The sequence below is a fragment of the Grampus griseus genome, assembly GCF_964374135.1.
Source record: "Grampus griseus genome assembly, chromosome: 18".
Taxonomy (NCBI): Eukaryota; Metazoa; Chordata; class Mammalia; order Artiodactyla; family Delphinidae; genus Grampus; species Grampus griseus.
The window spans coordinates 61,436,663-61,459,062 of NC_139012.1; the positions used below are offsets into that span (position 1 = coordinate 61,436,663).

At 45.3% G+C, this 22,400-nt stretch overlaps 1 protein-coding gene and 1 long non-coding RNA gene across 3 annotated transcripts; one reads left to right on the plus strand and one right to left on the minus strand.

Annotated features, from left to right (window-relative positions):
- The first annotated feature begins 608 nt into the window (after window positions 1–608).
- On the plus strand, window positions 609–16,874 carry CYSLTR2 (cysteinyl leukotriene receptor 2). 2 transcript variants are annotated; one of them, XM_082675890.1, is made up of 2 exons: window positions 609–661; window positions 15,719–16,874. In XM_082675890.1, exon 2 carries the CDS (start codon window positions 15,720–15,722, stop codon window positions 16,737–16,739), a length of 1,020 nt encoding a protein of 339 aa, XP_082532016.1. In that variant the 5' UTR covers window positions 609–661; window position 15,719; the 3' UTR covers window positions 16,740–16,874. The 2 variants fall into 2 exon arrangements, with proteins under 2 accessions (XP_082532016.1, XP_082532017.1); XM_082675891.1 differs by lacking the exon at window positions 609–661 and adding an exon at window positions 3,421–3,426.
- On the minus strand, window positions 12,483–20,439 carry LOC309836090. The gene is made up of 3 exons (XR_014298094.1): window positions 20,316–20,439; window positions 15,090–15,136; window positions 12,483–12,540 (listed from the first exon to the last, which is right to left on the minus strand). It is a non-coding gene; the product is annotated as an uncharacterized lncRNA (long non-coding RNA).
- Between the last annotated feature and the right edge of the window lie 1,961 nt (window positions 20,440–22,400).

Sequence of the window (22,400 nt, forward strand, 5' to 3'; positions counted from 1 at the left end):
AAGAGGAAACAATCCAAGGGATAGAATAAGAACCGAGAGAGCTGGAGAGACGAGGAGAACTGGCAGTGGTTAACTGCGCAGAACAAATTGAGGAAGGAAGATGAGGACTGAGAAAGGACCTTTAATGTGAGCAATGAGGATGCCATTGATAACTTTTGACAGCATTTTCAGCAGAATGGGTAAGGCCTCCACCCATATGCAAGTAAGTTGAAAAAGCAAGAGGGAGATGGAAATTGCTCTAAATAGCTCAGAAGTGCTGTACTTATAAGGTGGTGCTGATGTTACTGCTGTGTGCAAACAAAAACATTTAGGAGAACTAAAAGCCACTTAAAACCCCTGAGTCTAGCCCATCACATCCCCTTGATCTGTTGTGAAAGATGCTGATAAAAACAGTCATTAGAGGGGCAGGGCTAATGCAGGTTTCTCCCTTTAGATGTAGTCCCTAAGTGGAAATCTTACCCTCTTCACACTCACACCAAAGTTCTATAGAGCACAGATGACTTTCTGACCAGAGTTCCTTATTCTCTTGCTATTGGCTGACACTGTTCATAAAATACAGTTTGCTGTTTCACTTTTCTTTGAAATGAGCAAGCTGAATTACTTGGAGGAGGAAGACAAGGTAGAGGAGACAGAGCCAACGCAGCTGAAAGAAAGAAAACTCGTGAGCATTTTAATCTTTGCTTTGTTAACTCATTTTTAAGAATTATGCTTTGCTTATCGCTTCATAGTAAGAAGAATAATTTTTAAAAAGTAAGTTTATTTTGTTCTACTATAAACTTTTTTCTACCAGATACATGATATTTTAAAAAATATTGGGAAAGTACAAAGAAGTAGAAGGAAGCAAAAACCACAGCTTCTATTGATATATTCAGGGCATTTCTTTCCATTCTTTTTTGGGTGTCTGCTTATGATTTTAGTTGATTTTCATAGTTGTGTTTGTACACAATGGATACATTTATATTCCTTTTATCCATTAGAGCATACATTTTCCCACATTGCTGTAAATACTTCATAATCATAATTTAAAATTGCTACATAGTATTGCATTGAGGAGATTTACTCTACTTTACCCAAGCATTCCCCTATTTGGGGCCATAAAGCATTTTTCCTATTTTTATAGAGTGGGTCATTTGATTACGTCAGATATATATTTTTTCCATTCAGAGTCTTGGTTTTTGAGGAGAGGAAGTTAGATTTGAGAATGTAGATTTTAGCAGTTTTACTGAGAGGCACAATGAGAGGGAAAGAGTTTGTGTGTGTGTTTATAATCTGCTTATAACCTTTGGGACCATAGTCGGTGGTTCTCAACTCTGGCTGTACATTCCGTCAGAATCACCTGATTCTAATCACCTGGGGAGATTAGAAAATTACCTTTAGAATAATTGAAAATTAACCTCTGGTGATGAGCCAGTCATCTGTAGGTTTTTTTAGTTTGGTTTGGTTTGGTTTTTGTTTGTTTGTTTTTAACTTTCAAAAATTTCTCAGGTGGTTCTAATGGGTGGCAAGCGTGATAACAGCCGACCTAGGTTATTTGAAATATTTTCCTGTCTCTGATCCATACCTGAGAGTAATACACTTTAAGGGAAAGGGAGATACACTATCAGGCAAGCCGCCCAAATCTTCCTTTCAATACTGTATAAATAATGCAAAAGTAATTTGGGTGAAACGTCAAACTTCTAGCAATTTCTGTTCTCCACCTCAATCCCATAAACCCTTGAGACGAGAATCTACTTGAGAGTTCCAATTTACTAATGCTTTAAAGAGATGGGTCTGTTTCCAGTGCACTGGTGGTTAGAAGTTAGAGAGGTGGAGGCTCCAGAATGTTCTAAAAGTATCAGAATTAAGTCCAGCGTCTGTTAGTGTTCCGCCAAGGTGCCAGCCTTCCTTTCATTTGCAAACTCTTCAAGGATCAATGAATGACAAGGTGGGCATTTAATAGCTGGCCACTGCCATTAAATTTTATTAATGGCGAACAGAACCTGCTATGTTCGGAGCAGTGAAATAAGTTCCACGAAGCTGGAGTGGATTTTACTGAGGAGAGTGGTGGCGAGGTGACAGTCCGTATTGGAGGGCCCTGAGCTGGCCCCTGTGACGGAAGGAGGGGCTGGTGAAAACCTTCGGTAATAAGGGCATGTCTGCCTCAGAGGAGACACTGGGCGGCAGGGTGGTCTGGGGGAGTGGGGAGCCGGCAGTGAGCTTTGCCCCTTGCTCTCTCCTTTTTAGGTCACAAAAGCCCACTGTCCCCAGGCTACTGGCAGCTGGCTAGGGCTCTTTCCTGGGCAATTCCCCTAGTTTTCAATTTTTGGAGACATAGGAAAACATTTTCTTCTCATCAGTTTCTTACTGTCCTTTACAGGCATCCTGCACCTGGCATACTGAAAAGTGCTTAGGCTTTTTTTCCCCTGGCAGCTGTCAGGCTCACGTAGGCTTGCTAATGTATTGAAAGTGTACCATGTGCCAGGCTCGGTGCAGCTGGGGGGGCGTGGATTTCAGTGTGCTGCCTGCCTGGTCCCCCCAATACACCGAAAGGCTGAGTACTTGCTAATGCCCACACCACCAGTAAGGGCTAGAGCTAGGATTTGGAGCCTGTTGGGATCTACTCCCCAAATTTTCCTATGACTTCTTAACGCCTCTGAATCCTTCCAGGAATCCTGTGCTGTTTAACTAACTACCTTGGTAAATAATTCCTTTGCTCCAAGAAGTGAATTTAATGATGGGATATGAAATGCTAAGGGGAAAGGCAGAGAGGGAGTTTTCATTTGGGTGAGTGGGCTTTAGGGGAGCCCCTGAGTCATGTCACTTAGTCACTTTGATTGTGGACGGGGAGAGTCCTAATGCTGACACAATCCCTTGGAAATTATTGGAATGAGTAGGGCAGTGGCCTCTGAGATAATACTTGCTGATTTTCTATCTTTGGAATCAGAAGACTTGGAAATCAGAGACTCAGCTGCAGAATGATTCTGTGGCCTTTCTTGGATCAGAAATTGGGTTAATAACAGATACCTCCCATCTTCCTTGATACACTGATGAAGTGCATTCGAAAATGATTTTTAAAATGTTTGGGACTTCCCTTGTGGTCCAGTGGTTAGGACTCTGTGCTCCCAACGCAGGGAGCCCAGGTTCGATCCCTGGTCAGGGAACTAGATCCCACATGCGTGCTGCAACTAAGAGTCCGCGTGCCACAGTGGTGATCCCGCGTGCTGCAACAAAGACCCGCAGCAGCCTAAATAAATAATTTTTTAAAAAGCTCAGGTATTTTTATAAAATTAAATCCACAATCAGCTTTATAGGCTTATATATTCTATTAACGTAGAAGAACCGAGAAGTTATGAGAGCCAGAGAGAAGACAGCACTAAGTCAAAATGATGCTTTAAAAAAAAAAAAATGAAGCCATATCTCCAAGGAGCCCAGAGCTCTCCTTACATGGTAAGTTTTCTCTGTGTTGAATTTGTGGTTGTTTGGTTACTGTGGGGCCTGAGTGTTAGTGGTTCGGATGAACATGACCACAGGCACCTTTTTGCACAGGGAAATTCTCAAGAACGGAATTTCAGAAGAGAACATGCAAACTGACCGATCAGATAAATAGAGGGGAAAAGCTTGTCAGCAAAAGAGAGAAAAAAGGCAGCTGTTGCTAAACCGTCAGCAAGACGCTGCTACTTAAAAGATCTGATATCTTGACCATACCAGCACTCTCCAGATTATCAGTGTTCACCCATGCTGTCTTTGTCCTGATGGCAGCTCTGGCAATACACTTCTTCTTGAGGTGCTTCTTCCTCCATCTGCCCATGTGCATTTGGGGTGATGGATGTCATTTCACCCCACACTCTGTGGTCTGAGCAAAAGTTCTCCTTTTAGTGGGAGAAGGCCACAGCTACTGTGCACTGCATGTCCAGCCTCCCCCCAAACGGGGCCTGACAGGCAGTATTTCAAGAGGGCCCAGCAGCCTGAGGCAGAGTCCAGGCAAGGAAGGCTTTGGTGGGTTCTCAGGCATCAGGGAAAGTGCTAGAAGGAGAGAGAGGCAGGTGTCAGCTAAAGGGCCCATGTAGATCGGCAGCAGTTAGGAATCGCTAAGAAGCTGACAACCCAATACCTGTGATTTCAAGACAAGATTCTAATTAGGAAACTTAATACCATAGAGTGTGTCTGGTCTTTAGAAATAAAATAGAAAACCAAGATAATGAAATTCAGAAGTTATTTGGGAGGGTTCTGAACTTCATCTGAACTTTCTAGAATTTAGTCAGGAAACCGGGCTGAAAGACTGATTAATCACCAATATCCCCCTTCCTACTGGCCCAATCCTGGTGGGTTCCTGAGGAATCTGGGGAGGAATGGTGAAGGGGGGCTGGACAGTTTCCTTGTAATAGAAGCCAGTGAGAGGAGGCGATTACAAGCGGGAAACTGCTCAGAGCACTCGGTCCCCCAAAGGATCCTCTGCCTGGTGGGACTATTCCCACCCTTGCTGCAAAGACTCACTCAGCTCTTCCCCTTGACGGAAAACAGATCAGGTCCAAAGACTGCTCCTCAGGGCTTCAAGCTCTCCAGGAACCCCCAGAAATCTTGGGAAGAACACATTGACTTTTCTGTCTGCCGAGCTCTGGGGCAAGTCTGCCACAGTTTGGTTGGGATCTGGGAGGAGAGGTTGGGCCCTACGAGCTTTGCATCTTCCAAATGTGGACTCCTAGCCAGAGGACAGATATGAGACAATGAAACTCTACTTAGGCCATAGGCCCTGGAGGGGAAACTTCATGGTCATCCTGCAGGGAGAATTATCAGGCCCAGGACCCTGGCTGAGGAGTCCCTCTGGGGCCCAGAGCTGTTAAAGAGATCTTTGCAGCACAGAGAAAGTAAATTAGGGAATTTGCTCCTGGGGGACTTCCAAAGTCATAAATGCTATTTAACACCTACTGGTTTACAGCAGATCTGCAAGCACCCCTTTCAACGATGGGCTGACTTCACAGCTATGAGGTGTGGGGAAGTAAACGGCATTCAGAAGGCAAAGGGGCATCAGGCTGGTGGTGTGAGACTTGACTTGCACTTTGAGGCATTTTGGGGAGAGACAGGGTGGGGGATCAGTAGCAGAATGCTCTGAGGTGCTGACTGCATGGAAACGGGGCCCCAGGTTGTTCACACCCCTGCTCCCTATTTATTCTGGAGGCCTGGAGACCAGCTCAGTTCCTCATTCAAAAGATGTTGTAATCTCAGATCTTTTCATTTGTATTTCTGTTTTGGTCTCCAAGCATTTAATTCACTTTATCCCTTGAAAAAATTCTAAAAGTGCAAGACTGTTCCTGGGAGGCTAAAGAAGTCTCCGAAGCTTTACGCTTCCACCAGGACATTTGGAGCCAGTTACAACTGAGGGCTGAGCCAGCAGTGTTGGATTTCAAAAACGAGGCACTCACTGATACTTCTCTGTTTTGTGGGGCATATTAGTTTTGTACTCCAGGGCCTCTGGGATTTTGAGGTTGTAGAATCTTCCAATCCAGAGGGTCGAATCCTCTCTGCACAACTTCAGGGAGCTAAGTCTGTGAGCCTTTGCAGTAATAACAGCTAATGATGCTGAAAGCTCAGCCTCTGTGCACTGGTGCTGCATCACATCTCGGAGACAGAGTTTTGGGTGAAGTAGAAAAGAATAGCTTTATTGCTTTGCCAGGCAGTGGGGGACACAGTGGACTCCTGCCATTGAAACTGTGTGTCCCAACCCAGGAGGATTGGATGAGTTTTAGAGCAAATGATTCAAGGATGGGGCTGCTGAACAACATTAGCGTGTGTGCAGCACCTACACTCCTAATCTGGTCTCAGGTGATCTGCTGCTTCTTTTTTTTTGGCCATACCAATGTGGCATGTGGTCTCTTAGATTCCCCCGACCGGGGATCAAACCGTGCCCCCTGCGTTGGGAGCACGGAGTCTTAACCACTGGACTTCCAGGCAGGTCTCTCAGGTAATCTTCTCAATGAGCTTCTCTGGTTTCTTTAATCTGGCCTCAGGTGGTCTTCTCTAGTATGAAGAATGCTGACATCTTCCATTTGTTGGGTTTTAATTCTATGAAGAGCTTAAAGGCATTGTTATGTGTATCCCTTGAGGCAGAACCAGGACCCTGTCCCAAGGCTGCACTCTTGTTTCTTGGCTGCCCCTCCCTTGTCTCTGCATCCCTCACTTTCCCGGATTAGCAACTGTTTGAATCTGCCCTTTGGATCTCAGGGAAGGTCATGGAGGTTGGAGTCTGTTCCCTATAAGAAAAGGGGGACAGAAAGGCTTCTGTGCCAGGTTTCACTAACATATGCTGCTTTCTCCTCTGGTTCAGGCTCTGACCTCAGTGCCACTCACATGTTTTCTTGCTTAATCCTCACAACAACTCAGAGAAGTAAGGACTATTGTCTTCATTATCTCTATTTTACTGATAAGGATCTGAGGCCGGGAGATAAAGGTGGCTGTCCAAGGTCACAGAGGGCTGGTGAGTGAAAGAACCAGGATTCAAACCAGAGTTTGTGTTCTTACCTTCCGCTCTACTACTTCTTCCCTGCAGCAGAGAGGAAACCTTGTCATTCCTTTCTCCATTTTAATCATTAAATCATCTCTCAGCCTTTGCTTTTATATTTTTACAAATGCTCTGAGATCCTTTTCGCCTCTTTAATCATATGCCTAAGCCCACACTTTGAGATTGAATCATAGTAGTAAACGTCATTGTGTGCTCACCCTGTGCAAAATACTTCACGTTCTTTATGCTGTTTACAGATAAGGAAACTGAGACTCTGAGAAGATAAGTTATTTGTGCAAGATTCCCAAGCTTGAAAGTGGCAGCTTTGGCTCTATGACCTTACACCAACATTTCTATGAACTTCAAAAAGAATGTTCTATTTGCCATTGCACAGTATGCAGTAGCTCTGGGAGCTAAAATCCAAGTTATGCTCTAAAGTTATTAGGGAAGATACAGAGCATTATTGTGGAGAGAGTTGTGATTTGCAGGTTGGGTTATTAAAACAGAAGCTTCCCACTGTGGAGAACTTCAAACCCACAAGGACATGGCGGTTGGACGTAGACGTAAGTGAGGAGGAGAAGAAGACTAATGGGGCTGTGAATTCACCTGGACCATCAGATTCTGTAATCTGTGTCTAACACATGCACTTTATGAGCCTGCTATGGCAACTCATTTGTCTAGTGATTAGGAGTTTACCAAGTTCCCTCAAATATGTGTTTGGCATAATAAGGTATGCAAAATCAGTAGAGGACTGTCTCTTCCTCTTGCAAGTCTCATAATCTGGAAAGGCCAGTGTAATGTCTGCCTGAGATGTATCTATCAAAGCACATGAAGAATTAATTTCAGGCTGCTGTAGTTGATTTACAAGTGCTGCAGGAGTGATAAAAAAGAGAGAGACCCGTGAGAAGTGTCAGTTGGGTAAGGTGACATGCAGAAGGTGATACAGGTGTTGAAGAAGAGGATTTGGCTTGACTAGAGTTGGGCACCCTGCAGATCGGGGACGAGGGGGATAGAGAGGAGGGGAAAGGCAGAGATAAAAGAGAGCAGAGTGAATGGCACAGGTACGTGCCTGAAGAAGTGCAAATCCAGGTTTCTGCTGCCCGACGTTAAGAAGCAGCAAAATAATAGCAATAATGTCAGCTTTACGGTTTTCAAAGTGCTTTTACATCCATTATTGCATTTGCTCCTCTCAGAGCTCTTTTCTGATATGGAGTCCAGGGGCAGCATTACCCTCATTTTACAGACACAGTTCCCCAAAGAAGCTAAGTGATGTGTTAGTCAAGGCCATGTGTACCTAGAAACTGGCAGACCAGGACCGACTTCTGTGCTTTTCCCACCATCTGTCACTTTGTGGCAGGCTCCACTAGCTGAATCTCATTTACGAAAATACAGGTATTGCTGGGACAAGGGGTGCAAAGTCTTAGAGCTAGAAAGTGGGACGGTTGGGAGTCAAATCACATCTACTGGACTTCAGGTTCGGTGTACATTCTACTCTAGCCCTGTTCAGGTGTCTGATGTTGAAAAGATAGGACAAGAAATGAACAGAAGACGGCATTGAAGTCATTTGCAGGAGACGGGCTGAGAGTAAGAAGGTGTCTCAAGAGAAGAGAATGCATCTTCCCTCCCTGACTTCCTCCAAAAACAAGCCCTTCACAGAAGCTGAGCTGAGATGTTCTCTCTCTCCTCTGAGAAAGTGTTCACTTTCTCAACCCCTGCTCCTTTATCAGCTTCCTGGCCTTGGGTCCCGCCCCACCCCCTCTGAACGCTGATAAGCTTATTGCTAAATCTCCTGACACTTGACACTTTTTAACCCCACTGACCACTCCCCCCTCCTTGAAGTTGCATTCTTTTTTTTTTTTTTTTTAACCTGGGCCCTCAGCAGTGAAAGCGTGGAGCCCTAACCACTGGACCACCAGGGAATTCCCAGAAGTTGCCTTCTTGATTCGTGTCTTATCATTCGGCCAGTCTTTCCGAATCGTCTTTCCAGGCTCCCATTCTCTCTGCCTGTCCCTTAATTGTTGACGTTCCCCGAGATTCTGTTCTTGACCCTCTTTCCTTCTCTGCTCTTAAACCCCTGCAGGAGCTCCTCCACTCTTCTGGCTTCAGGTACCAAGTGCTGATGGCCCCTAAATTCATCAGGCTGTAGACTGTAATGGGACAGTTCTTGCATGTGTTTTGTCGACTTAAAAAAAAAAAAAAGTACAATGCAAGAGTTGCAAGTTAAGTTTTAGTTGGGGCAAAATGTGGACTGCAGCCCGGGAGACAGCACTTCAGATAGCTCTGAGAAACTGCTCCAAAGAGGTGGTGGGGGGAAGAGGTCAATATATATGTGATTTTGGTGAAGGGGGAATACATGCAATCAAGCACATATTTTTGCAGAAGTTCTCATCAGGGTTTCTGCTAGTCACGAGGAGCAGACGTCACCATGAAGGAATTTAGTGCTTTTCTGGATACGAGGAGATGCAAGAATTGGGCTCATAAAATCAGCTACTGAAAATATCTAACTATCTGAAGACCTGTTCTGCCAATTTTTCTCAGAGCACCGAGTGCCTCATTCCTGATCTCCAGCCTGAACTCCTTTCAGGGGGTGTTGAAGGTCAGCAGCTGCAGTGGCACCTGATTTAATCCTTGTAGAGGTAGATGGCAAGTGCTAATTTGTAGTTGACCGTTTCATAAATGCTTCAAATTCAAAATGCCCCAACTTGAACTCATTTTACCACCCCAAACAGCAACTTCCTCTTATGCTTCTTCTGTTCTTTTTATCAATGTAATGTACCTTTCTCCCCCTCAAAATACATGAGAGGATCCTTGACCATCCCCACCTCCAACTGCCCCTGACCTTCCATAATTAGTCCATCCCCAACTCCAGTCAACTCTCCTTCCTTTCTACTCTCAATCTCATCCAGATATGTTCACCCCCTCTTTCCTGGACCATCACAAGAGCATCCCCACGTGTCTCTCAGGACCTAGGCTTGCCTTCTTCCAAAAGGTCCTCCATCCGCTGCCAGAATCACACCTTTAAAATGCAGATCTGCTCCCCACAATTCAAGGGCTCTCATTGCCGTCAAGATAAACCCCAAATTCCCCAGTGTGGATGTAAGTCATTCTCAAACTACCCTCTGCCCACCTCGTCCTTCCTTTCATGCCTCACCTAGACTCTCATATTTGCACTTCCTCAAACTGTGTCCCTGCATCTTAGGACCTCGGTCTTTGGGCTCTGCTGCCAGGTCACAGGCTTGTTACCTGAGAACCGCAGGTAAGCACACCTGTGGACTTACAGTCCTGGTCAGTGCTGATAATGGGGGCAGGATGTGTGACAGGGTCTATCCTGGCAAGGCATCAAAATATATATATTTTTTCTAAGTATAAATAAAAATAACTTCTGTGAGGTTTTGAACAGTTGCAGCTTTGCAGGGACCATGAAAACATTCTAATCATCCACATAAGCTCTTCGTCCTCATTAGCCTTTGGTCACGCAGCATGTTTAGTTTTCTTCATACCTGAAATCTGGAATCTCCATCTGCTGCTGCTTTGCATTGTTTCTTCTTTGTTGTTTTATTATCAGTAAGGCTGCAAGAGACAAAGCCTCAATTCTTTCTTTGTCTCAAGACCGCTTTCAGTCCCGGAAGCTGTGCTCTCCCTCTAAGGCAGTGCAAATTACACTGTCAATTTATGTCCTAATTTTCCTTGAATTTACCTCTTCATCTATTTCTCAGCTTCCTGTCACATACTTAATTGGTCTGGCTGATTTTTACAGACACTTCTAACAGGCCATTTCTTTTTCTTTTCTTTCTTTTTTTTTTTTAAACAGTCTAGTGAAAGTTTGCAGTGTGGTGTAGTGAAGTGTATTTTTTATGGGCGGAAAAGAACAATCAAAGTGGTTTAAAGATTTCTCAAGAGAAAGTGGCGAGCTTAATGGAGTTTTGGATCTGAGCTGGCCCTGCTTTTAGCCTGTGGCGGTTGGCTAAATGAGCCTTCTAGGAAGGGTGTTTGTGTATTTTCTTTCTTTAGCTTTGCAAAGATTAAGATGCTCTTGGAACCAAAGTCCCAGCTTCTGTAGTTATCCTCTTCCTACAAGTGGGGCTGTTTGATAGCCTTGGACCACTCCCGCTCCCGTCCCCCTCCAGCCCCTCCAGGGCCCAGAACCAATCGCAATCTGAGGCAGAGGAATTGAAGTAACTCTGGGACTCAGTGTTACCCTTGGGGTAGATCTGATCCTGATCTGGTGCCTCGATTCTAAAATTGGGCATCTCTCTTTTTCCCAAGATTTGGTCCCCACCTCAACAGGGGAAAAGGGCCTCTGTCTTGGCGTCCCTGGCCTGCATCTCTGTGCCCAAAGTATTGTCCAGCACTGAGGTTCTCCATGACTCAGGGCCTGCCTGCAATGGCCGACCCTCCTCTCAGATCCAAAGTCCTCTTCTTCCATCATGGCCTGGAAGTACAAGGGCCTTGCTGCTTGCAGACTGACCTTCCCTCATGAGTTATGCCTTCCTCCCCAATTGCTCAAGAAGTCCCTGTTGCTAGGGTCTGTTGTTGGTCCCCCCATATCCCTCAATTCCCTTGTGGAGCAACTGTTACCATCGTTTTTATGATCTCTTGTCTGTGCTCATACCTGCTGGATCCCATGCTCTGCCTGTGATAAGGGACTTTCCCCAGCATCTGTAGCTGTCCTTGCACACTTGCCACCCCCAGTGAAGGAGGAGTGCAGGGCGGGGTCCCAGGTTGCCCATCTCATTGCAATTTACAGGCCCTGTCGGTCTTGAGATGGGAGAAGTGGTTTTAAGGTCTTCATGGTCGAAAAGTTTAAGGATTTGATTGCTTTCAACTCTATTTCTACTTTTTCAGATCCTTTCCTGATATAAGCTTTTCCTAAGATTATATCTGAATCCTGGCTTCGAGGTCAGGGCTGTGTGGACAAGACTCTGTCCTTTTCAAAAAAGGCCATTTGTAATGGAACACATCATGAGAATTCCTCAGGCTTAGCTCCCTTGCCTGCCTCTTTGTCCTCTGAGCTCTGTGTTAACCCTGGTTCCAGTGCTCTGCCCATCCAGAGCTGACACATAACTGTGACACCTAATCCAACTCCACGTTGGCTTCATGGTCTGTGCATGCTGCCTGTACTATTTCTAGCATTTCAACTCTGTACTACCTGATTTGGGGTTTGATCCTTCTGTCTCGGCCCCGCCAACCAACAGAATCTCTAATTCTCTCTAATGTTAAGACAAAATCTCCAAGCTTCTGTTTTTGCTGTATTCCCTTTCCCAAGTCAGGCCTACAGACTTCCAGCCTCTATGTGATGATTTCTCTGAACTGTATCTCCAAGCCCAGCTAATGGCCTCACCATTCTCCCTGCAACCCAAGCTAGAAACTTCAGACTTGCTGGTGAGACAGATCAGAAGGGGAGGGAGAGCCATCATCTGTGCAATCAGAGCTAAGGCCCTGGAGTCATCTCAGAAATAGGATGTGACATATCAGCTTCGCATAGGAGAAATTGCATCCGGTCAGTCTACTCCTAGGCCTCAAAAAAATCAATTTACGCAAACCAGACTCACAGGGGTCTAAATTTTCACCCACAATTCTTTTTTTTTTTTTAATTTATTTATTTTTGGCTGAGTTGGGTCTTCGTTGCTGCGCTTGGGCTTTCTCTAGTTGCGGTGAGTGGGGGCTATTCTGCATCGTGGTGTGCAGGCTTCTCAGTGCGGTGGCTTCTCTTTTGTTGTGGAGCATGGACTCCAGGCACGTAGGCTTCAATAGTTGTGGCACGCGGGCTCAATAGTTGTAGCTCGTGGGCTGTAGAGCACAGGCTCAGTAGTTGTGGTACATGGGCTTAGTTGCTCCGCGGCATGTGGGATCTTCCTGGACCAGGGCTCGAACCTGTGTCCCCTGCATTGGCAGGTGGATTCTTAACCACTGCGCCACCAGGGAAGTCCTTTACCCAGAATTCTGATTTGTATATTTACAATGGGCGATTTCACTTTACTGGAATCTTCCATTCACGAGCCACAGTCCACACTTCCGGAGAGGCCTGACTAAGCTGAGGGGTCATCAGAAGGTTCTCTGGTAGACTGAGAGCAAAGGAGTGGAGAAGGCTTCAGATAGTTTCACAATAAAAAGGTCAGAATAATCTGAGAGTAATCAGTGTTTCTGTAGAGTATACCTTTGTAGTAAACACCAAGAGGAGTGTACTTTTTACTTTCCATATGAATGTGAGAATTGAGGTCATCAACTCTTCCCTGCGGTCAGTGGGATAACAAACGTTGAAGCTAGATCATTCCTGCGCTGATTCATGTGAGTGGAGCAGCTAGGGAGCACTTACTCGGTGCCAAGTGCCCTGTAAGACTCTCTCTATCTCTCATGTAATCCTGACAGCAGCTCTATGAAACATACGTTACATATCCCTACTGTGGGTTGAACTATGTCCCCTGAAAGATACGTGCAAGTTCTCACCCCAGGTTCCAAATAAGCACTGTCGTCTTATTTGGAAATAGGATCTTTGCAGGTATGATTAGTTAAGATGAGGTCATATTGGATTAAGGTAGGTCCTAGGCCCAGCATGACTGTGTTCTTATAAGAAGAGGAGAAGATACAGACACGGACACACAGTAGGAAGATGATGGAAAGATACAGAAGGAAAATACCATGTGACAGAGTCACGTGGCGTATGCGTCTACAAGCCAAGGAATACCATGGACTGGGGGTAACCGCCAGAGGCTGGAAGAGGCAAAGAATTCTTCCCTAGAGCCTTCAAAAGAAGCATGGCCCTGCTGACACCTTGATTTCAGACTTATGGCCTCCAGAACTTGAGAAAATACATTTATGTTGCTTTATGCCCCCCAGTGTGTGGTACTTTGTTAAGGCAGCCCTAGAAAACTAATACAATCTCCATTTTTTACAAACAACATAATGGTTGCCCAGAAATGCTCATTTCCCCAGTAGGAAATGCTTAGAACCCCTTGACTTCAGATACTTGAACCCTTGTTGACTGATCTGGCCCATTAAGTAGGGATCCTCTTCTTTTTCTGTCAAAACCATTTTCTAGATAAATTACATAATAACATCAGCATTTCACAGGGAAGATTTTGTAGAACATTTGTGGGATATTAGATTGTGTTAGTGTGCAAAAAAGTTTTCAGAGTCAGAAAAAGGAGGCATACTCTGTTATTAAGAAGACTTTTTTTTTCTTTTAGGACCTCTTAGAGCCTTTAACATGAGTTATGAATCTCCAAGAGAGGGACACTAAAGCTTGCTGTGTTTCTCAGGCTGATCTGAACACAGAAGCCTTTTCTTACACAAAGCATCTCATGGAATTTGTAGTTTATGGAAGATAATTTGGGAAGTGCTGAGTTAAAGAAAAAACTTTTTTTTTTTACATTATTTACATGCCAACCGTGTTTTCTGAGTTGCACCTCCACACGGGTCCCTGAAGGAGAATTGAAAAACATACTTACTGCATCAGAAGTGTATTTACAAACCATATATTTTGGGTAGGTTAATTTAACTAATGTTTTACCATACTTCTTTTAGTTTTTAGATCATTATGTGAATTCTCAGAGTCAGTGTCTTCTAGTCAAAGGCCTATAGGAACAAACCTGTAGTTGAACACAGTTGGGTTTATTGATTTGTGGTATCAATGCAGAATGCACACCATGGGAAATTAGGACATCTCAGAAAGAGAGTGTTAGGAAGGAATTATTATAGGATCTGTGCTTGTGTAATTTGGGGCTTAGATTCAAAAAGGCAGGATTTTGAAGCAATGAAAATGGTTATTAGTTCTTAGACTCTGAAAAACAGGGGTCCAGACTATCATACCCAGACAAAGAAAATACGCCCCCCCACACAATCTACCTGTTTTTTCCTAGACATCCAGAAGGTTCCCCCTACCTCTGCAGTCATGGGCTGTTCTGTAGTGTTTATCTAGGTGAGGCAAGAAATGTTGAGTATAAATTTCTCTTTGGCCAGCAAAGAAGAAATTAAGAGCCATGTGATTATCCATGACAACTCTGCCTAATGAATTTACATTTAAACCAAGGCTTGGTCAAAGATACACAAAGCTGCACACTACTTAAAGTGGTAAGACAGGTTTTATTCAGTGATATACTATTGCAATAGGGAAAAGAGTCCAACATGAACTGAACTCAGAGCTAACTGGATGTTTTAAAGGGAGAGAATGAAGGAAAGGAGAGGGGAGTGAGCAGGGGCTCAGTAGAGCCAGGGAATTAAAAAATTACGGAAAGTAGAGCTTGGTGGTGCAGTGGTTAAGAATCCGCCTGCCAGTGCAGGGGCACGGGTTCGAGCCTGGGTCCAGGAAAATCCCACATGCTGCAGAGCAACTAAGCCCACGTGCCACAACTACTGAGCCTGCGCTCTAGAGCCCATGCTCCGCAACAAGAGAAGCCACCGCAATGAGAAGCCCACGCGCCACAATGAAGAGTAGCCCCTGCTCGCCGCAACTAGAGAAAGCCCGCGCACAGCAACCAAGACCCAACGCAGCCAAAAATAAATTAATAGAATAAATAAATTTTTAAAAAAATTACAGAAAGTAGGAAGGGAAGGTTGATCCAAGTGAAAAGCATCTGGGTTTGCTAACTGGAGCTTATAGAAGTTAGGCTCTAACCTCTTTCCACAGAGGCTGGAGGCAGAGGCCCTGTGTCCAGGTATGGGCTGGAACAAACAGAAAATTCTTTCATCAGGCTTGAGTTTTCTCAGGCTATGTAAGAATGGGAGGGTATGGTCATCCTAGAGATGCAGCCTTGAGCTGTTAAAAACCATATTAGCACTTTTATGTTAGCTGTTATTCAAGTCTATGTAGGCCAAGGTTGACACCTGGTTGAGAAGAGGACTCAGAAGAGCTTGGCTAGAGTTTGATCAAGAAGAGAATCTTTGTCAGCTTCCAGAGCAGAAGCTGTGTAATTGATGACCTTCTCCAGGGTCAGAGACAAGCTTTGGAGGATTCTCATTTGGGCACTGGGCAAAAGTCCCCCCAGTTTGAGGATTCAGCTTCAACCAAATAAATTAATGTTTATTCTGCATTCCAGAAATTTATCATGAAATGTAATGAAGCATACAGTAAAGACATATAGTAAAAGTATAAGCATACAGTAAAAGGGTGAGCATATAGTAAAATATAGCCAATATTTTTTGACTCACGTTTCAAAGAGAAGCTAGTATTTCTCTCTGTTTCATTAAAACCTGGGAAAATGTCAGCAGGAAGTAACTTTCTGTATCTGTTTCTTTTTAATTCAGCATGGAGAGAAAACCTGTGTCCTTAGCTCCGTCCATCTCCATATCAGAAATGGAACCCAACGGCAACTTCAGCAATCACAATAGCAACAGGAACTGTACGATTGAAACCTTCAAGAGAGAATTTTACCCCATCGTGTACCTGGCAATATTTATCTGGGGAGCCTTGGGGAATGGCTTTTCTATATATGTTTTCCTGCAACCTCATAAGAAGTCCACATCTGTGAACGTTTTCATGCTAAATCTGGCCATTTCCGATCTCTTGTTCACAGCCACACTGCCCTTCAGGGTTGACTATTATCTCAGAGGCTCCAATTGGATATTCGGGGACCTAACCTGCAGAATTATGTCTTTTTCTATGTATGTCAACATGTACAGCAGCATTTATTTCCTGACTGTGTTGAGTGTTGTGCGTTTCCTGGCAACGGTTCACCCGCTGCGGCTCCTTCATGCCACTAGCGTCAGGAATGCCTGGATTTTATGTGGGGCCATATGGATCTTTATCACGGCCTCCTCAACACTGCTGCTGAAAAATGGCTCTGAGCTGAAGGGCAATGTCACCTCGTGCTTGGAGCTGAATCCCAATAAAGCCACTAAGCTGAAGACCATGAACCACATTGCCTTGGTGGTGGGCTTTCTGCTGCCATTCTGCACGCTCAGCATCTGTTACCTGCTGATCATTCGAGCTTTGTTAAAGGTGGAGGTCCCAGAATTAGGGCTGCGTCCTTCTCACAGGAAAGCGCTAACCACCATCATCATTGCCTTGATCATCTTCCTCCTGTGCTTCCTGCCCTATCATATACTGAGAACCCTCCACTTAGTCGAGTGGAGAGTGGATAAATGCAAAGAGAGTCTGCATAAAGCTGTGGCCGTCACACTGGCTTTGGCAGCGGCCAACAGCTGCTTCAACCCTTTGCTCTATTACTTTGCTGGCGAGAATTTTAAGGACAGACTAAAGTCTACACTCAGGAAATGTCATTCACAGCAAAGAAAGTGCAGCTTTCCTGTGTGTGTGTGTGGTTAAAAAAGGAAACAAGAGTGTGAGGGGTTATTAGGTGAGGCTGTCCCTATGTCCTTGTGTCCACCTTCATTCACACGTAGTCTGCAAATGACTGTGTATTTATACCATTTCCAACAAAGGTCGATTCCCAAGATTGAACTGACCATGACTTTTGTTCATAAGACCTACTTCAGAATTTTCATTCAGTGTATCTTCAGTGTTTGAGTCTAAATAGAGAGTATAGCAGGAAAAATCCCTATCAGAGTCTTGCAACTTGAAATGTCAGACTGGGAAAAAATGCTGAGCACGGTGACTGCTGCTTCTCATCGGATCCTGTACCAGATCTCTGGCCCACTAGGCATTCTAAATTCTTAATTTTAAGGCCACCCCAACATTCCTAGCTTCTCCTCTTCCCTCTTCAATCCCCTGAGACATAACCAGTTAACAAAGCTACTGGAGGCCCCAGAGCAGATAAGAAAAGCATCCTTAGAACTCAGGAGAAAGACTTAAGACTGTGAAGAGGAAGGCTGTCCTCTAAAAAAGCAGAGTCAAGGTCCCCAACAAGCACAGAGGGACAGAAACAGGGAGAAGAGAGAAAGGGGAAAAAAGAATTTCATTTTGTACTAGGAGAGGGTCTCTAGCACACTGAAGGCAAAGGGCATGCCTCTCTCTTGTCAGGGGGTGAGGAAAACAAGAAGAGTAGGAGGAAGACCCGGGGCATTGCCCTAGCAGGTGGAGGGATTATGTGTGGAATAGGAGAGAAGGGGATCCATTTGACTCCTGAGATTTGGGCCCGGGCTGTTCACTGCAGTTCCCATCCTGCAGGTTAATCCACTTGGATGGGAGCCAGAGCAGAGGAGGTGGTGCTAAGGGTTTGGCTGGGCACTCAGAGAGAGGGTGGGGTAGAAGGCAAGTTGCAAAGATTGTGGTACCCCTGAAATTCTATTAACATTTTGGCAGAACATGAGTAGGGTGGCTTTCTTCTGAGAGAGTGTAGCAAAGCACTGGATTGTCAGAGGGAGATCCTTTCTGTGCAGTGAAACAAGGCTAAGGAGACTACCTACTGCTACCACCATGACCATTGTACTGCCAACAATTGAGTACCCTCTCTGTACTGGGCAGACTGCACAAGGCACTTCCCATCCGTTAATTCCATTTAACCCTCATACCAAAGCCCTTCATCTTCATTTTACAGATGAAATCAAGGAACTTGTTCAAGTTCACACAACTTCGTAAGAGTTTTAAAAACCTCTGTGCAGAGAGGTTGGCTGGGTGCTTTCCCTCCCATTCCCCTTGCAAACCTCCATAAGGATTAGTTGAAAGTCTGAGTTAGAGTTCTCCGCCCCCATCAGGTACCTACCGCTTCTCACTCTCATGAGAAGACTGGAGGCTGAAGTTTTCTCTTTGGAGTTGTTGACCCCAAGACAGAGTGGAGGGTGGGAGGGTGGTGGTCTGAAGCTAGCAAAGGACTGAAGGAAAGTCTTTTAGAGAACAAGAGCCCCGGAGCCATTCCCTCACTCAGCTGCAAGAATGCCGACAGACTCATACCTTGTCAAGACAGAAGCCTGGAGGCTCCTCCTATGGAGAAACTGCCCGACTCAAGGAAAAAGACCAACAGACACAGACTTTTGGGGATTCTCCCAACACAAAAGCTGCTGCTGGCCCTATTACTTACCGGACAGGAAGCCCACACTGCAACTAATCCCTTCTACTCATCAAGAGCATCTAATCAACCTGTTAGAGCCTCACTCTTATTATGAGCAGTCAATGACGACCACACATCAGAGGAAAGGGCCTGAACATGAGAAACCAACAATAAATGAGAGGGTAGATAGAGACGTTTTCAGTATGAAAAGTCTCAACGTTTTTATCACCCTCACACTTTTTATTAGAAACCTACTGGAGAATTTGCTTCTCTAAAATAAGAGATTAACCAGGATAAAGGAAAACCTGACATCTAGCAAACAAGGAGTAAGATGAAGAAAACTCCCAGCACGTTTGTGCATAGCAGAAAAACAAGAAACTAACTGATCTGCATACGTTGGAGGGATTTATATTTTTCTTGGATAGCGTGGGATGAACTAGTAAAAATACATATGAAAATAAACAAGTGAAAAGACAATGCAATTATTAAATGCTAAGGAAAAAGAAATTGTTGTTTAAGCAAGGAAATATAACCATGGTACACTACATGGCTCAGCTGTGAACAATATTTACATAGAGAGTGTAAATAGCAAAATACGGTGATATAACTTTTTTCAGGAAATGAGGGGGAGAGGATGTGTATGAGGGGGGAGGGGTATAATAAATATATGTTCCTATATTTTATCACAGAAAATTTGTAATAACTAAAGCTAAAGAATGACAAATATCTGTATAAAAATGTTATTTAACAATAGAGGATAAAGCCCAGAAGAAACAGTGAAAAACATTGACAGGGATTGCCTTTGGAGAGAAGTTGGGTGTGGGAGGATAAGGTGGGGATTTCTTTTTTCCTCTTAATAAGTATTTAACTGTCTAACTTGTGAATATGTATTGCTGAAATAAAATAAAAATAAAGTTGAAAATTCAAATTAATTCTGCCTTAAAAAAAAAAAAAAAAGACGAGGAAGAAAAGAAAGGAGACCAGAAATGGAAATTGTGCACTGAGAGAAGAAAGGAAAGCAGAAAAGGACTACATTTGGATTTGGGCCCGTGAGGGAAGCCCACCCAGCCCTGCCATGGAAAGGGAGCTTCCTTCTGGGGTGAGGGGAGTCACTTTCTGAGGTGAGGGGTGATTTGGTATGTCAGGATTTTTTAGCTGTAAGTAACAGAATACCCAACTCCAAGGGGCTTAAACAACCACTATACTGCATAACTGAACCATACAAAGGGAAGTTGGACTTCAGGCCCTATTCAACCAGGATTTCTGCAAGCCTTTCTCTCCAAGTGTTGTCTTGGTCCCCTGGCTGAATCACCTCATGGAAACAAGCTGATTGCAAGCAGCCTGAGGCTATATGTTTCCTTACTTGAATCCAGGAGAAGAAACAGGGTATCTCCTGCCCAAGTCATCTAACAAAAGTCACAGGGTTCCTTTTGATCAGACCTACTCAGATTGCATACCAGCTCCTAAGAAACCAAGGAAGAAGAGATTACTCTGACTGAATGAGGATGGTCAGAGTCTACACCTAAAGTGGGAGCTGTGGGTAGAAGATCAAAATGGCGGGTGGGAAGACGCAAAACTCACTTCCCCCCACAAACACATCAAAAATACATCTACGTGTGGAACAATTCTTGTTGAAAACAAAGTGGAGTGGCAGGAAGACTCCTGCACGACCAAGGCTGTAAGAAAGATCCACATGGAATCAGGTAGGAAGGGAAGAGAAGCTATTGGGTCAGGACCTGTGCCCCTGGGAAGGGACTCAGCAGAGAAGGGAGATGACATAGGTAGAGACCCTCCCTGGGGAGTGAGCAGTTAAAGCCACACATTGGGCACCCTTACCTGGGGTTTGACACCAGGAAGACGAGTCCCCTTGGCTGGTTGGAGGGCCATTGGGACTAAAAGGAGGGCTATGGGGAGCCGGGACTCCACTCGTGGGGAGCATGGACACAGTTACTTACTTCCAAAACAAGGTGGAGAGAGTGGCCGGTTTTCCGCGACCGCCCCAGCACGTGTCCCAGCCTGAACCAAGCAACTGCTCCAGCCCCTCTTGCTTCAAGACGCAACTCCACTTTGGGGCAAGGGCTGCTGCGGCCAAGGAGAAAGCTCGGCTATGAGACACAAAAGGAGCTCAAACCGAAGATGGCGTCTGAGTAACGCTGGGGCAATCATTACTGGTGCATGTACAGGCAGCATGTCAGAAGCAGTCCTGATCTCTGTCTGGGTCTGGACCTCCACAGTCCATGCCCTGACCCATGCAAAGCACCCACACTGATCCCACCTGACCTGCAGTACAGCTCCACACCAGGGTAAGGGTGGCAAAGGCCAAGGGAGAGCTCAGCTGTGAGGGACAAAGGAGGCTGAGACCCCAAGCGGTATCTGAGCAGTGTGGGGAGGCAGCTACTACTGGGGCTTACACAGACAGCCCATCAGAAGCAGTCTGGGTTTCTGACCCCAGCCAGATGCCACAGCCTACGCTGCAAGCCATTCTGAATGCTCACACCACTCCTCTTGCTCCAGCACTGCTTCCCGCTGGGGCGGGGTGCTGGTGCTGGGAAGGGGGAGAGCACACCCTTACAGGGAAGAGAGCCCGCTTGGATCCGACCCTCAGGTCTTCTGCTCCAGCAACTTGGGACCCACCCCCACCCCCAATAGGGCAGTGACAGCCACTGAGCAGAGAAGAAGCCCCTGCTCACACCTGGCTCCGGCTCTCCCCCGCTCCATCTCCAGCTCCACCTCCTTCCAAGATGATAGCTGCCAGCATAACCTGAGGAAAGATGGGACTTGTGTTCAGATCCAGCTCTCCCACCAAAGCCACTGGTACATGCAGTATGTACAGGGATGCTCCAACACAAGGACACCCCCTTAAGACCACAATAGGTAACTGTTCCATCTAATTTCATAGAGACAGAGAAAGTTAAGCAAAATGAAAAGAGAGAGGAATTTGTTTCAATTGAAAGAGCAAGTGAAAACCCCTGAAGAAAACAACTAATGAAACAGAAATAAACAATTTACCAGATAAAGGGTTCAAAGCGTTAGTAATAAGAATGCTAACTGAATTAGGGAAGAGAATAGATGAAACCAGTGAGAATTTTAACAAGGAAACAGGAAATATAAAACAGAACCAGTCAGAACTGAAGAATACAATAATTGAAATGAAAAACACACTAGAAGGAATTAAGAGCAGACTAGGTGATACAGAAGAAGGAATGTATAGGTCAGCTAGAAGATAGAATAATATAAATCACCCAATCAGGACAGCAAAAAGAAAAACAGGACTTCCCTGGTGGCGCAGTGGTTGGGAGTCCGCCTGCCGATGCAGGGGACACGGGTTCGTGCCCCAGTCCGGGAGGATCCCACATGCTGCGGGGCGGCTGGGCCCGTGAGCCATGGCCGCTGAGTCTGCGTGTCCGGAGCCTGTGCTCCGCGACGGGAGGGAGAGGCCACAACAGTGAGAGGCCTGCGTACCGCAAAAAAAAAAAAAAAAAAAAAAAGAATGTAATTCCCCTCCTCTTGAATCTGGGCTGGGCTTAATAACCTGTTTGGACAACAGGATACAGCAGAAGGGACATTCTGGGACTTTCAATTACAACAGGCCTTGAGGCTTCTGCCTGAGAGTTTTGGACCTTTGCTCTTGAGATGCTCCCTCTTAGAATGTGACTGCTGTTCTATGAGAAGACCAAGCTACCTGGAGAGATAACGTGAAGGTGTTTTGGTTAACAGCCAAGTTCCTAGCCGACAGCCAGCATCAACAGCCAGCCATGTGAGTGAGCCCTCCTGGGTGGACAGCTAGGGTTTCAGACGACTCCAGCCCCAGCTTCCCTCTAGCTCCCACCCCAGGAAACTCCCCAAGTGAGAACTTCCTAGCTGAACCCAGTCAAACCATGGACAGAATTTAGCAGGCAGACACTGTGGAAGAGAAAAGTAAAGGGAATTTCAAGTTGAGGGACATGGATAAAGACCCAAGCAAAATCTAGTGCTTTTTGAAAATTGTAAGCACTCTGATGTGGACTGGTGGACTTACAGGTATTCAGGGGGGCGGCAGT